Source organism: Lineus longissimus, chromosome 3, assembly GCF_910592395.1.
Source record: "Lineus longissimus chromosome 3, tnLinLong1.2, whole genome shotgun sequence".
NCBI lineage: Eukaryota > Metazoa > Nemertea > Pilidiophora > Heteronemertea > Lineidae > Lineus > Lineus longissimus.
In genome coordinates this window covers 26567745-26580993 of record NC_088310.1, presented here as the reverse complement: position 1 = coordinate 26580993, position 13249 = coordinate 26567745, and the positions used below count along the sequence as shown (strand labels likewise).

The following is a 13249-nucleotide window of genomic DNA, read 5'->3' as shown; positions in this document are numbered from 1 at the left end:
TAAATCTTTATTTAAACCATAGCACCTAATAATTGCATGAATGTACAATGAAACTTGTAGGATTATGGTGTACATTACTGACTTGATTATTTCATTCCGATACGAAATTAGGCAGTACATCACCAGGCCTATTATTGAACAATCATGGACAATATAAAATTCTGTAAATTTTTGTCCAATTTCAAATTAAGGCATAATAGCTTCATGAACACCAGATACACGTATAGGTATGCAGTCAACCAACTCTAATTACATTCAGCTTAATAGACAATTCAAAACAATTTTTATGAAGCATTTCAAAGAGAATAGCCTTGATTTTCTCAATATTGTTATAAAAAATCTTGCTGTTTTCTCCAAATATATTTATTAGCATCCCAAGCACCACAAAAGATACCAAGACGGCATCAAAATGAAGCTGTCCCAAATGCATCCAACTACCCATTTTGGTGAGATGGGTCTCAGGCGTTTGGTGGCTTTGCTTTAGGCTTCCAAAATTTCGAAAATCTCTTCATGCCGAACATCTGGATTAATCTGAAATGATAATAACATAATATATAATAAACCATAACAACGACACTATTAAAGAAGGAGTGCATTGAGATAATGCTTCCACCTAGCACTAATGCAGTATACAGTGTTGCTTGAATGTGAATTGTTGCTTGAATGTGAATTGTTGCTTGAATGTGAATTGTACAGTGTCTGTGTACATAATCTGATTCAGCCAAGGACTAACTCAGTAAAACTCATTCGCATATGTGGAGACATGCTAAGAGGGCTCTTCTCAAATTGTGAAGGGAAGCCATCCCCCAAAAAGCTACTTGCCTTACTGTCACGACTGGAAAGTGGGTGAACATATAACAGACCAACAGCTGTGGCTGTCTGGCAATCCAGACTTCCAGCAGACGATTTGCAATGGCAACCACTGTCAGATGAGCACATCTCTCTGTTGCCATAGATTCATCCGGAATGTCTATTCCATAAGCCTGAAACAAGAACCAAGATTTGCTTCAGGGGAGACGGATAGCAAGAATTGACAATATATCTTGCCAATAGATGTCTCCACAGTCCATCTGTTCATGCTTGGAAGAGGACTTTTTTCAAACTGACAAGAGGTCTACAATGTCAGTGTTTGGATGTCCGAGTTGGCGATGTCAGGATAGTATCGTCACATCACTCAACTGACATGATGTTTGCCTAAATCTGTCAAACAAAAGCAAACCTGTTGTACATTTACCTACCTCTCCTGGCTTTGATGTAAATGCATTCCTCACGATCCCTGATATCACCGACCCAGGACACACGATGGAGACAGCAATGTTTGTCCCAGTCAACTCAGATTGTAAGGCGAATAACAGACCCTGGAATTTAGACTAGACTTATAACTTTTCATTACTTGGACTGCATGTAACTGATCAATGCCTTTAGGGTACATGATAAGATTTGGTCTGAACTCATGTATTCTGCTATCAGAATGATCACCAATGTTTGTAACTGGTGCCTATGCCATGTAAAGCAGAAGATCCCCTTCAAGTGGAGAAAACCTTGCGACATGGACTCCGCTCTTTGCCTAATGTTACTTGGCGGATAACCCAATCAATGCCTAACCATAGCAAGCAATAAATGCTCACTAGAGGGATGAAGTGAGAGACTACAGAATGCTGCCATTATAATTTGAATCCTACCTGAAGTGCATGTTTTGTTGCCGAGTAAGTGGCCGAGAATGGAACACCTAGAAAAAATAGAATAACTCTTTAAAGATGACGATTTCATTTAATAAGATTCACAGAAAAAAGTAACAGGTTTATAGTAGCCAGGGAGGGAGGCAGCACAAATGTTCATTTATTTTCACTACTCGGGCAGCTGATGAAGTCTCAAACCTTTTTGTTTGTTCATGTCAGTACATACCTATTTTTCCAGCGATACTACTTGTGACTACGATTTGTCCCTGTTTACGTTCTAACATGTGAGGAAGGACAGCCTTGGTCAACGATATTACACTTAATACATTCAACTCCAGCATCTCACGATGGACAGCGAGTGGCATCTGTAGGAACTCGGATCTCTGGGAACGGCCAGCATTGTTCACAAGAATATCAATCTGAAAAGGAAAATATATTTCTAATAAAGTTCTACCCCACTCAATAGGGCATCCGCACCCAATAAGTGCCACTGGTTTTCAGTAGGGTATGCATCAAAGTTCATCAGAACTCGGACTTGTGTTGGTTCAACTCTACAAAAAAATATCTTTGCACCTAATACCAGGCTAATCTTGCTACTCTCGCCTTTCCATTTTATCATAACTTCACTTTAAGTTAAATAGAAAACAAACCTTTTTGAAGTATTTTAAAACAACTTCTACTTGTCTTGGATGATTGTCAAAGTCTAGTACATCAAGTGGAAGAACCATGATATCACCATCAGCTAGACTTGACTTGCCTGCAAGGGGAGAAAATCATCTACTGTACTGTTAAGCATGAGCTGACCATCCTGTGAGAAACTTCATGCTCCAATGAACAGAAATGCAAACCTTGATGACATAATGCAAAACACTATCTTGTCTTAACGTTTCATCAACTGCAGTGTAACGACCGTGCCAAACTGAAAAAACAGCTCAAACCCAAGGGAACACAGACTACAGTACTTGAATTTTTGAAGATCTATTCAACTGTCATCCTACTTGGCAATTCCTGATTCAAAGATTCCATGATCAATAGAAGTATATAATAGTACCTTGGCAGACTTTGAGCAACACATTGTAGTAATAACAATCCTACCTAAGCATGCTTTTTTTACCCTCTCCAGCTCTTGAGGCCTCCTGGCAGATAAGATTAGTTTGCACCCATTCTGAGCCAATTCGTAGGCAAGATATTCCCCAATTCCACTTGATGCTCCAGTGATCCAGATCACCTTACCAGCAAGGCTTGCTGCAATTGAAAAAAAACATAAATCTCTTCTCCAGCACCTCTTACAAGCAACAGGACATATCACTGCATTTTCATGGCGTTGGCAATCAGTACTAAGATTCTACTTTGGCTCAAATCAAGACTGTGGGTTACAGTTTGTGTAACAAATAACTTACCAGGAGATTTTCCGAACTTGTCACAGAACAGCAGAATTGGATCAGCATCGGAGAGCCAGAATAATACCAGAGTGAGGATGAACAGGCCAACGACACACAACAGAATGACATCCATCCTTACCACGCGCCAGACATTGATCTAAAAAAACTGAAAAAAATTAATCAAATGAGAGAGCAGCTTACCTTATTTGTCATTCCAAGAGCTGCTGTGAACTAAGACTAAGGGCCTCTAAGACGGTACCTCTAGAGTGGAGCCATTGCTTGGCGGCCTTAGGCTGATGACCCGTATGACTATTGTACCATCTCATTCTCAACACATCTGCCATTTTCTTGAGTGCTGCCTATCTATACCCCAGTTTAGGCCATACCCTTGTTGATAAACAACGTCTCGTCTCCAGGTAAACAATCAATCTAGATGCACAGGTACAGTGCTTGATGTGGACTAAAGACAGGCCTCCCGACACGGTAGTATACTTAGCATGTACTGTAGGTATGTATATTGTACGGGTAAACAATGTCAAAACCTGAGAACGACAGGCTTCGTTATTTGACTCATTGGAAAGAACGCATTTATTTTCATAACAAATCACTCCAATGGATACTTCATTGTACTGAAAAGCTTATTTATTCGCCTAAATTTCCGATTTTTTTCAGCATAAATATGCAACCTTTTTTTCCTGATAGGTGAGCGACCAAAGTCCAAACTGTCTACAGACATAGAATTTATTGTTTTAACACCTTATTACAACAATTTAAAAAGTATAAGTTGTACAATATACAACAAAATTTTATTATTTATTTTATTTTGTGAGGATTTACTCCTGATTTTGTCCTGAAACAATGATTTGATTTGTGTAAAAATAGTCTGCAGACAAGGGAAAGAAAAAAGATGGCTGAGGTCATTTTGGGGAATTTTGCCAATAAAAATCATGAATAATTTGGTCTATGACGACCAGAACAAAGGCCACTTTCATAAATAATCGACACCAGAATAAACTTTACTTTATCAAGTTGCGGTTGGTATGAGGTTTGATGATTGTCCGTTCTGGATCTGCTCGTGTCCAGTGGTACTAACATGAAATTTATCTTATAACGTCGTTGCCAAATGTCACCAGACACCATAGTGTAACCCTCACATTCTATTATATTCCATTGGATACTTCGAAGGACTTCACTGTCAATAGCAAAGGTTACGATTAAACACGCAGGGCTATTGTCTGTATTGATGCAAACTGACTTCTGGATGTCAATTATTCCACTTCCAGGTTTCAAATATGGAGGATCATCTCGACCAGGCCAGCTTTGAAGTTGATGCTCCAAGGCAACTTCAGGAGTTTGCACCTCTCTCCTATATACTGAACCGAATTCCAACCAAAGCACAGAAAGGCTTTTCAACAATCAAGATAGAATTGATAAGCATTGATGTTACCAAGGAGTACATTGCCCTGGGGTCAAACATTGGTCTGATCTTCCTGTTTGACAGGAAGAAGGAGACTTTACAGAGGCTCAATTGTGATGTAAGTTTCAACTTATGAGGAGAAAAAGCCATGCCCTTTTCAAATCCTGGCAGAAACATTATTCCATTAGGATCTTTGCTGCTAAATTGTTTACCACTTGAGGCAAAATAGTCAAATTTCAAACAACCATAAATTTCTAATGCTATTTCAGGCAAAGAATGGTAGTATAACATCAGTGAAGATGCTGAATAGCCTGGACTACATGGTGGCAGCTGGCACATCCTCTGGTCTCGTCTGTGTATTCCAGATGCCTTCCATTCTACCTGGTAGAGTCAAGCAGGTAAAGGATGTCATTTAAACTGAAACTGAGTATATTCCAAGAATTTTGATTTGAAGCACTAAACCCTACCTGTTAGTTGTCTTTTGGTGGTGAAACTCTGGTCAAAACCAAACATTTCGACAAGAATTTGAGAGATAGAGTTTCTTAATTCAATTGCCCTCTTATAAAAAGGTTAGAAAGTGTCGATTCCAATGTGGTCAGTTTTGAACTTGACATTCTTTTGAATCTGACATATTTTCCATTTTGTACTCCCATTAATGCATTACAGCTCCAGAAGTACACTGTTGATAGCCTCCATAAGTCCTCTGTCACAAGTATTGCTTGGAGTAGTAATGGGATGAAGATTTTCACTGGTGACCAAGATGGAGTTGTGGTTCTTACTGAAATGGACTACAGTAAGGTGAGAACAACTATTTAGCTCATTGGCAAAGTGGTCAATCTCTCTTTAACTAAAAAATTAGCTGAAGGCTGGCGTTGACAAAGTCACGGGACAGTCTTTGTAATATAGACAGCGATATTGGTCATTTCCAATAACTTTAGCCTCTGTAGTAGGACATCTCTGAGAAGTTTCTCTCAAGGACAGCATGTTACAGTCTCAAGGGAGTCCACAAACAGAGTTACTCTGCTTTTGATACAAATTGTACCTTGTCCTTCAGAAACAGAGCCAATCATCAGTCATCATGAAGGAAGGCTACGAGATTGTTCAGCTGAGCTACGCACACATGGCTTTGGTTGTTTCCACCAAATTACGTAGTGTGATATACAAAGACAGTGTCGGCATTCAGATTGGACAGAAAGAGAGAAAGGCGTAAGATATTTGATGAAATGTTTGACAAGGTTTTGGTGCTTGAGGTCAGCTCTGGCTCAAATAGTAGCTCTGGTCATCCAGGATTCACTTTGAAAGTGAAGTTCTCTAATTCCATCTCTCCGCACTAACAGTTTCTGCTGACCTTTTTGAGCAGATGTTAAATGAGTCACAGATGTCCAGCATCTTGTAACGCCAACCATACAAAATAAATTGTCAAATCAATCCAACTTTTCTTTCAGTCTTGGAAACTTTGGGGCATCATTCACTAAGTGTTTGTGTAAACCAGCTGATGCCATCATCTACGCTGCGAGACCCGGGCTACGTTTATGGAAGGCCAAATTAGACGGCTCAGTGGATTCGACCCTAATGTTCAAAGACTCTATCAATCAAAAGCGGCGGGCATTAGCATTACTCTCGTCTACCCTGGTTGTTCGGAGCCCGTCAAAAGCAATTGAAAGCCAGTTCGGGCCGATTCTGATCTATGGTGAAGATCAGGTGATCACATGGGACATCAGTGGAATATACATTCTTGATCCAAATACTGGATCAGTTCTTGGAGCTCACGACAATATTGGGTTTATTTTGGATATTGCTACGTATGAGGATGAGATATTTGTGCTGAGGACGGGAGCGAATCGTTGTGTGATACGGATTGCACAGAATCCGGAGAAGCCGCCAATATTTGCTCCAGGTAAGTGATTCAGGTGCATGTCATTGAGTTTAACAGGTGGAATATAAGAACCACCCTTTCCGTACAAGGACAGTGGATAAAAATGGAAGTAAAACGGACAAGAACAAACCTGATTGATTGCAGTTTTTCAGTGTCGCTGTATGGCTCTAAAACATTATGTATACTATTATTCAGACGTGTCAACATATCTTTTCTTTCAGAATACAGACATGGATTGAATGCATCCCCATCTCAACGTTCCTCAAGGAGCTCCTCCTTGTCTCCTGTTGCTAGGCAACTAGACCACCTAAGTCATCGCGGATCGCCACTGGCTTTTATTCCAACGAATATCTTCGGGAAGATCAGTCCAAGTGGACAACATTCTCCCCTAATGACACAGTCAGTGGCACAGCCTGTGGCTAAGGAAGGACAGCAGAGCCCAGGGGGTGGAACTAGGCCTACCAGCCATTCGGTATCGGGGGCCCTTGGAGGTGATAGAAGGGCGATGTCGTCATCAGCATTCCGTTCTATAGACAGCACTGAAGAAACTCCATGGACTCCCAGACGCGCATCCGAGAGCAGTGCGACGACCCTGCCACCTATTGTCAGATTAGAGTCAGATGATTTGCTTCAGATTGAGATCACGGAGGCTCCAGTTGTCATTGCTCCCAATACAGATGACGGTCGTGAAGAGTCAAATGACATTGTAGCTAAAGATGAGAAGGACTTTGGAAAGGTTGACGATAAGTTTGCAGCTGTCATCAAACAAGAATTTGAGGAAGATATTGTCTTTCAGGCAGCGGTCCGAAAACCAAAGAAGAAGAAAAAAGGTGAGTCAATACCGATTGCTTTCCAGATTATTTTGCCAAAGAGTACAAAATGACAGAAAGTTTGTCACTTGGCAGCTGTCCAAGCTCAAGTCATTCATTAACTGATGAACTCATGACATGGAAATATCAAAGATGTCCTGCTTTTGTATCGGAAAACATTCTAGCAGGACTGCTTACCTTGATGAGTCGGACACAGGAACCAAGTTATCATCAGTTGGCCAAGTAATTGAATTAGATTGCTGGAAGTGTGGTTGACTGTGCTGTCACAGATCACCCGTCACAGATACTGAGATAGTGAATAATATCTGGCATAGCAATGAGCTTCTGGGCCCTTATTTGAATGATGTTACTGATACTCACAACAATAATCATGATGTTTAATTGATATAATGGTTGTGTCTGACATACTTTTAACATGAATACATCAATGGTTGATAGAAAGAATTCAATGAACCAGGATTTTACGATATTTGTCTGTTTCGCTCATTCACCCGGCTGTAGTGGTTGATTTTTGAGCTGTCCGGTTTTAAAACCAAAAAATGGGCATGTGTCGCTGTAAGTACATGTATGCTGCCTTTGTAAGAAATGTTGTAAGAAATCTAGTTCTGATTTTCTTTTGAATCAACCTGTAAAGTTATTATTGGTTTTTTCTTCTTTCTTTTCTGCACTATGAAATGCTATGTTACCATGAGCCGCCCTTTTTTCAGCCAAAGAGAAGGAAAGTAAAGGAAGTGCGGCTACCTCGCCAGCTGTTAACAGAAAGTTGGAGACCCATGAGTTGTCACAGATGACAGAATCAACAGATTCTAAGGAAGTTTTAGAACCAACAGAAAGCAGTTCTGACCAGTCAGCTAAAGTGGCTAATGACGACAAAACAGACATCCCATCGAAGATGGACAAGGAAATGAAGGTGGAGGAGAAAAATGAGGCAGAAGTTGACCATCCTATTCCGAGTCATCCCGATATGTCCCTGCCGCTGAAGACAGATGCTGAAAACTCGAGATCAGAGGAAGTGGTTCCAGATCTTCTGAGCCCTCTTGAGTGTAAGATTGTTGGTGGTAAAGTAGTGATGCATAAGACAAACAGTATTACTTCAGAATGTGACCAGGAAAGACGTGACTCGTCACATGGGCGTAAAGAGAGTACAGGTTCTATGAACCGGACTGAGAGTGCAGGTAGTCCGGGGTCATACGGGGAGCAATCCTCACGCGGGAAACTAGTCCACGACGCGTCTGTGGACGACATCTATACGAAATATCGTCATCGCTCCGACAGTCAAGGATCAGTAACAGAGATTGATTATGTCTCGGAATACCAAAGTCAGATGTCCGAGTTGTCTATTGGATCCACATCAGCGACTGGTGTGTCACACCTTCTGTCGGACAATTGGACTGAATTCACTGCCCCAGGAAACATCCAGAGTTTAGCTGTATCATCGAAACACATTTGGATTGTTGATAAAAGTGAACGAGTGTTCTACAGCGGACATAATCAGCCGTCATTAAATTGGAAACGGGACGAGGACGTGTACGGTGTTCGTCAGATCGCTGTGTCTCCCGATGGCAATATTGTGTGGAAGTTGAAAAAGAATGGTAGTGTGTTTGTGGGGACTAAGATCACCCCGAAGACACCCATGGGCCTAAAGTCAGAGGAGGTTCTGCGGGATGTGGCGTACATTGCAGTTGAGGACAAGTCAGCTTGGTAAGTGAAATCATTGGCATTCTCAATACAAGATTATTGCACCTTTTTGCGTAGCAAAGGCTATATGCACTTACCATGTACTGCTAACTTGTGGGACTGATGAAATTGTCTGTTTTGCTGCTCTGCAAACAATCAGGATGTGGCTGTACAGCTGTGATCCACTGAGGCCATCAGGATCAGGAATAAATGCAGTTGTAGATTGATATGGCCTAAACGTTAAGTAAAGATGTCCAGTAACACAGCCTCACTATGTTTATTTTCAGGTATATCAAGAATAACGGTGGGATCATGATGCAGAAAGGCTTGTCAAAAGAGCGTCCGTTCTTCCAATCCATCAAAATAGACTGCCATGCCACATTGATTGAGATTGTGTGCTGCTATGGAGTGGTGTGGGGTCTGACAGACGAGGGCCGGGTGCTCGTACGCCTTGGCATTGATGCTTACTGCCCGGAGGGAACAAATTGGGTCGACATTGAGAGGTATGGATCACAGGGATGAGGTGCCAATTTGATTGTGGACTTTATTCCAAATCTGAATTTAAGTGAATTCAAGTTCAGTTTTTGAAATTTTGGAACAGACAGAGTAGGCCTTTAAGGACAGACTTATGCTGATGCTCGCACCACCATGCCAGCTTTGCAAACCTAAGCTCTATTGCGTCACGTTTCTTTCAGCCCTGTATGTGACACAGTGCTATGCTGTCTAGCATTTGGTGAAGAAAACACTGCCTGGGCCTTGGACATTGTTGGTCGGATGTTCTTTAAGACAGGGGTGACTATGGACAACCCGATGGGAGAAGGGAACTGGTGGCAGGTAAGGAATTCTTCAAAGATCCGTTCAGTTCCATTTTCAGATAGTTCTATCTAGGTGCCCTGTACATCGAAGTACCTTTATAGGCCCTCTAGGGCTCATGTCCCAGAAATGTTGCCCATGCTCATGTGCCTTGTATGTGTTGCAGGTTTCCCTCAGTGAGTATATCATGCAGGATGCGACTGCTCTAGACATCTTCAAGGCCCTCAGGGAAATCCTTGACCCACACTATCTAGCCAGCGCCATCTATGGACAGAAGGGAGGACTCGTTGTCTCAGGCATGGGCGGAGTTGGCATTTGGATTTGTCCCGACTTCAAGAATGTGATCCATGTTTCCAGAGGTGTTCTCATAGGTATGGTGTGTTTGTCTCTAGCAGTGATGGTATCGACAAGTGACCGAGCATGCCATCAATTTATATCTTCATTGTGCAACTAGAAGCTGACCTGCATATCATATTTGATAAACCCCATCACAACAGCACCTATAGTTTTTAGTCTGGTACAGATTATTTAGCCACAATTCATTAATTGCCAGGATTTCAAATGTTGTTTTTCATTGACAGGTCATAGCTGGTCGCTAGCCGCACCAGCAGGCTTAGCCCCATCAATGCGCTGGGCTCATGTGTGTGCACAGCAAGTAGATGGCCAGCAAGGCTTGGTCTGGGCCCAACAACCCAATGGAGAGATTGTATACATCTCAGTAGAGAACAAGTCGTGTACCACTGCAGCTATTCCAGGACTTCATATCCCCTTGGCGTGTTGCAGCGTGGCCAAGGATGCCGTTTGGGCGTTATGTGAGGATGGAAAGATTTATGTCAGGAGTGGCATCGCTACCCATTGCCCCTGGGGTTTCTCATGGATAGAACTTGACTTGGCACAACTGGGTGAGTGATCTTTTTTTCAACAGAAAGTCGTAGGGCAACCTTTTCACAACCGTTTGCCAATTATGCAGCAATGAAAAAGGTCACAGATGATGTCATTCTGTTAACCCTGGAACTCATTCTTTATAATTATCATCATTGTACATTTTCAGCTGACAAACAAATCGTGTATGTAAGTGCTGGGATGATGAATGTCTGGTCAGTGGATTCTGAAGGGACCATCTACCTTAGGATTGGGGTGACTGCAGCCGAAAACCAAGTGATGAACCCAGTCTGGGTGCCAGTGGATGGCGCTCCTCAAAGTGGTGCACAGTTTGTCAAGGTGTTCACTGGGCCTGAAGATCGTAAGGTAGGAATGTTTTGTAATTTGTTAGACTTTGATCTCTAAATGTTACAATGCTGAAGTCATCAACAGTAACGCCCGTCCTTTGCAACTTGTTTCCTATAACATTGTTACTACGTATGGTTTTAGCTTGACTGTTTCTAAACTTCCAGGTATGGGCCATAGACAATAAGAAGACAGTATACGTGAGGATAGGCATCACTGACACTATGCCCTTGGGTACAGACTGGATATCTGTTCCAGGTAGGTAGTTCTGTATTCCCTACTTGATTCTTGTTTTCAGACAGAAGTTTCTTGCAAATAACAGAGTACAGGAAGCATCCTCTTCGATGACATTCTCAGAGAGCGATCGTTGTGAGACTGATTATTTATCCCCTTGCCTTCCAGGTACCTCGGCTGAACACATGACCATCAGCAAGGACATGGTTTGGGCATTATCACCATCAGGGGAGGTCCTGGCTCGATATGGACTCACCGATCAGGACTGTGTCGGGAATTACTGGAAGAAGATACCGGGAATCTTCAGTCAAATATCAGGTAAGTTATTGTGTCCATATTTGCACTGGTTGAGTGATGGAATTTTTGGCGTTTTTTGTCCTTAAGAGGTAGATTAACACATGCTATGAAGGAGTAATGAAAAGCAATCATATTATTTTCAGCCTCACCACACAACGATCTTTGGGCAATCACTAAAGAGGGACAGCTTTACGAGAGGACGACCGGCAGTTTTATACCACTGAGACACCAGCGATTAGACAGTCGACTTCGTACCATATCAGCAGGGAGTGACGTGAGTGAGGGAGACTGGGAATTGGTGTAAATGATACAGACATTGTTTCACATTCCAGAAACATGTTAAGAGATATCAAAGAGGTGCTGTTGAAATGATTATGAGGTACACAGATTGTTGAGGCTTTGGACAGTCCTGAGTCATCCCCTACTGCATTTTCTCCTCTCAGTATTAATGTACATATGTGCATCACCCTTCACGCATGTGGTCTGGTGTTATCAAAATAGATCCTAAAAACATCTTGTCAAATTTTGCCTGTATTTCAACACATTTTAGTGCATGATCAGTATTGAATATTGGTAAACTTGAAAATTTTATGGGCAGATGCAATTACCACTTTGATATCAGGAGGAAAACTTGCCGAAGTTATTACAGAACTATACTACTTTCTTAGTGAGCAATAACATTTTCTCTCTTGAAGTTGTAGGGAGGGGTAGCCTTCATTTCAACTATAAGCAATAGCAATTCTAGTCATTGAGGCTCTGCCATTTTGTGCTTGCAAACGTTATTCGATTTCTTGTATGCATGTATGTATAAGATTATCATTCTTAATTGTAATGTGCTAATGTTGTTTCACTGTATCTATACAAAATATCAAGTTGCCTTGAAAAACACAGATGTTTTTGTGAAGTTTTAAACCATTGAACTATTGGAATGCCTTTGTGACTGTAAACAAATTGAGAGAGTTTTAGATGGGAAATAATGAATCGGAAAGAACATCTCGTACACGCGTGAACTTGCCTCGTAAATAGTCTCCAGCAATCCACATTTTGTGGACTGAATTCTACTCAGAGCAGCTTGATTTTCTAGATTGTATATTCAAAATATTGTACGAATCATACTTTTTCGTGCACAAGTATTGATGTTGTACAAATTATGCAAGTTATTTATCTTGTCAATGTCAGTGTAAATATCAATGTGTGTTTAACAGGGGTTTCTTGCCAAATTTAATAGAAACCATATCCCCCACTACATAGGTATACTGTTTATCCCCATTATTTTCTCATATCTTACTTATTTGTAGTCCAATTAACTTGAAAAACATTTTTTTATTTTTCGTCTTTCTTTCCCCCAAAAGATTTTAATAAAATGAAAAATTGGGGTCATTTATGTTATTTGGTGCTATTCATTTGTTAAAATAATTGTTATTATATGTAATATTATTATCATCATGTGTCTTGTTCTAATGATGTTATCATTGCAGTTAAGATATAAGCTTATGGAATTATAGTCGGTCCTGGTTTCGGTACTGTATGTATTTGGCGTCTTTCAATAAAACTTTAGTATTTAATAAAGGAAATCGCAGTACTATTTCAATACTGGCAGGCTTTCGAGATACACCTCCAAAGGCTCCTTTTAAAACTGGCTGCACTGCATTTGTTCCAATGGTGTAGTCATGTTCTCAAACACTTACATGTATCAAGATGAGCATTATTCTGTAAATAAAATGTGAACACAATAAGTTATAAATCTGATATTGTGTCTTTCTTGCTGAAAATAATATGGGTATAACTAGGAATTGCTAGAGTGGAGTGACGTCTTC

The 13249-nt window shown here is 41.0% G+C and overlaps 2 protein-coding genes across 4 annotated transcripts; one reads left to right on the top strand and one right to left on the bottom strand.

Moving 5' to 3' along the window:
* Positions 1 to 3784, bottom strand: LOC135485223 (dehydrogenase/reductase SDR family member 7-like). 3 transcript variants are annotated; one of them, XM_064767049.1, is made up of 9 exons: positions 3748 to 3784; positions 3080 to 3227; positions 2775 to 2924; positions 2330 to 2436; positions 1906 to 2098; positions 1683 to 1729; positions 1239 to 1358; positions 823 to 983; positions 1 to 531 (listed from the first exon to the last, which is right to left on the bottom strand). In XM_064767049.1, the coding sequence occupies exons 2-9, from the start codon at positions 3192 to 3194 to the stop codon at positions 459 to 461; spliced, it is 966 nt and encodes a 321-aa protein (XP_064623119.1). In that variant the 5' UTR covers positions 3195 to 3227; positions 3748 to 3784; the 3' UTR covers positions 1 to 458. The 3 variants fall into 3 exon arrangements, with proteins under 3 accessions (XP_064623119.1, XP_064623121.1, XP_064623120.1); XM_064767051.1 differs by lacking the exon at positions 3748 to 3784 and adding an exon at positions 3565 to 3574; XM_064767050.1 differs by lacking the exon at positions 3748 to 3784 and adding an exon at positions 3448 to 3544.
* Positions 3785 to 3961: 177 nt separating this feature from the next.
* Positions 3962 to 13159, top strand: LOC135484446 (tectonin beta-propeller repeat-containing protein 2-like). The gene is made up of 16 exons (XM_064765919.1): positions 3962 to 4095; positions 4345 to 4596; positions 4748 to 4876; positions 5145 to 5276; positions 5533 to 5684; positions 5924 to 6375; positions 6576 to 7184; positions 7892 to 8885; positions 9149 to 9364; positions 9557 to 9695; positions 9841 to 10045; positions 10256 to 10576; positions 10726 to 10922; positions 11069 to 11159; positions 11304 to 11453; positions 11576 to 13159. The coding sequence occupies exons 2-16, from the start codon at positions 4354 to 4356 to the stop codon at positions 11734 to 11736; spliced, it is 4191 nt and encodes a 1396-aa protein (XP_064621989.1). The 5' UTR covers positions 3962 to 4095; positions 4345 to 4353; the 3' UTR covers positions 11737 to 13159.
* Positions 13160 to 13249: the final 90 nt, after the last annotated feature.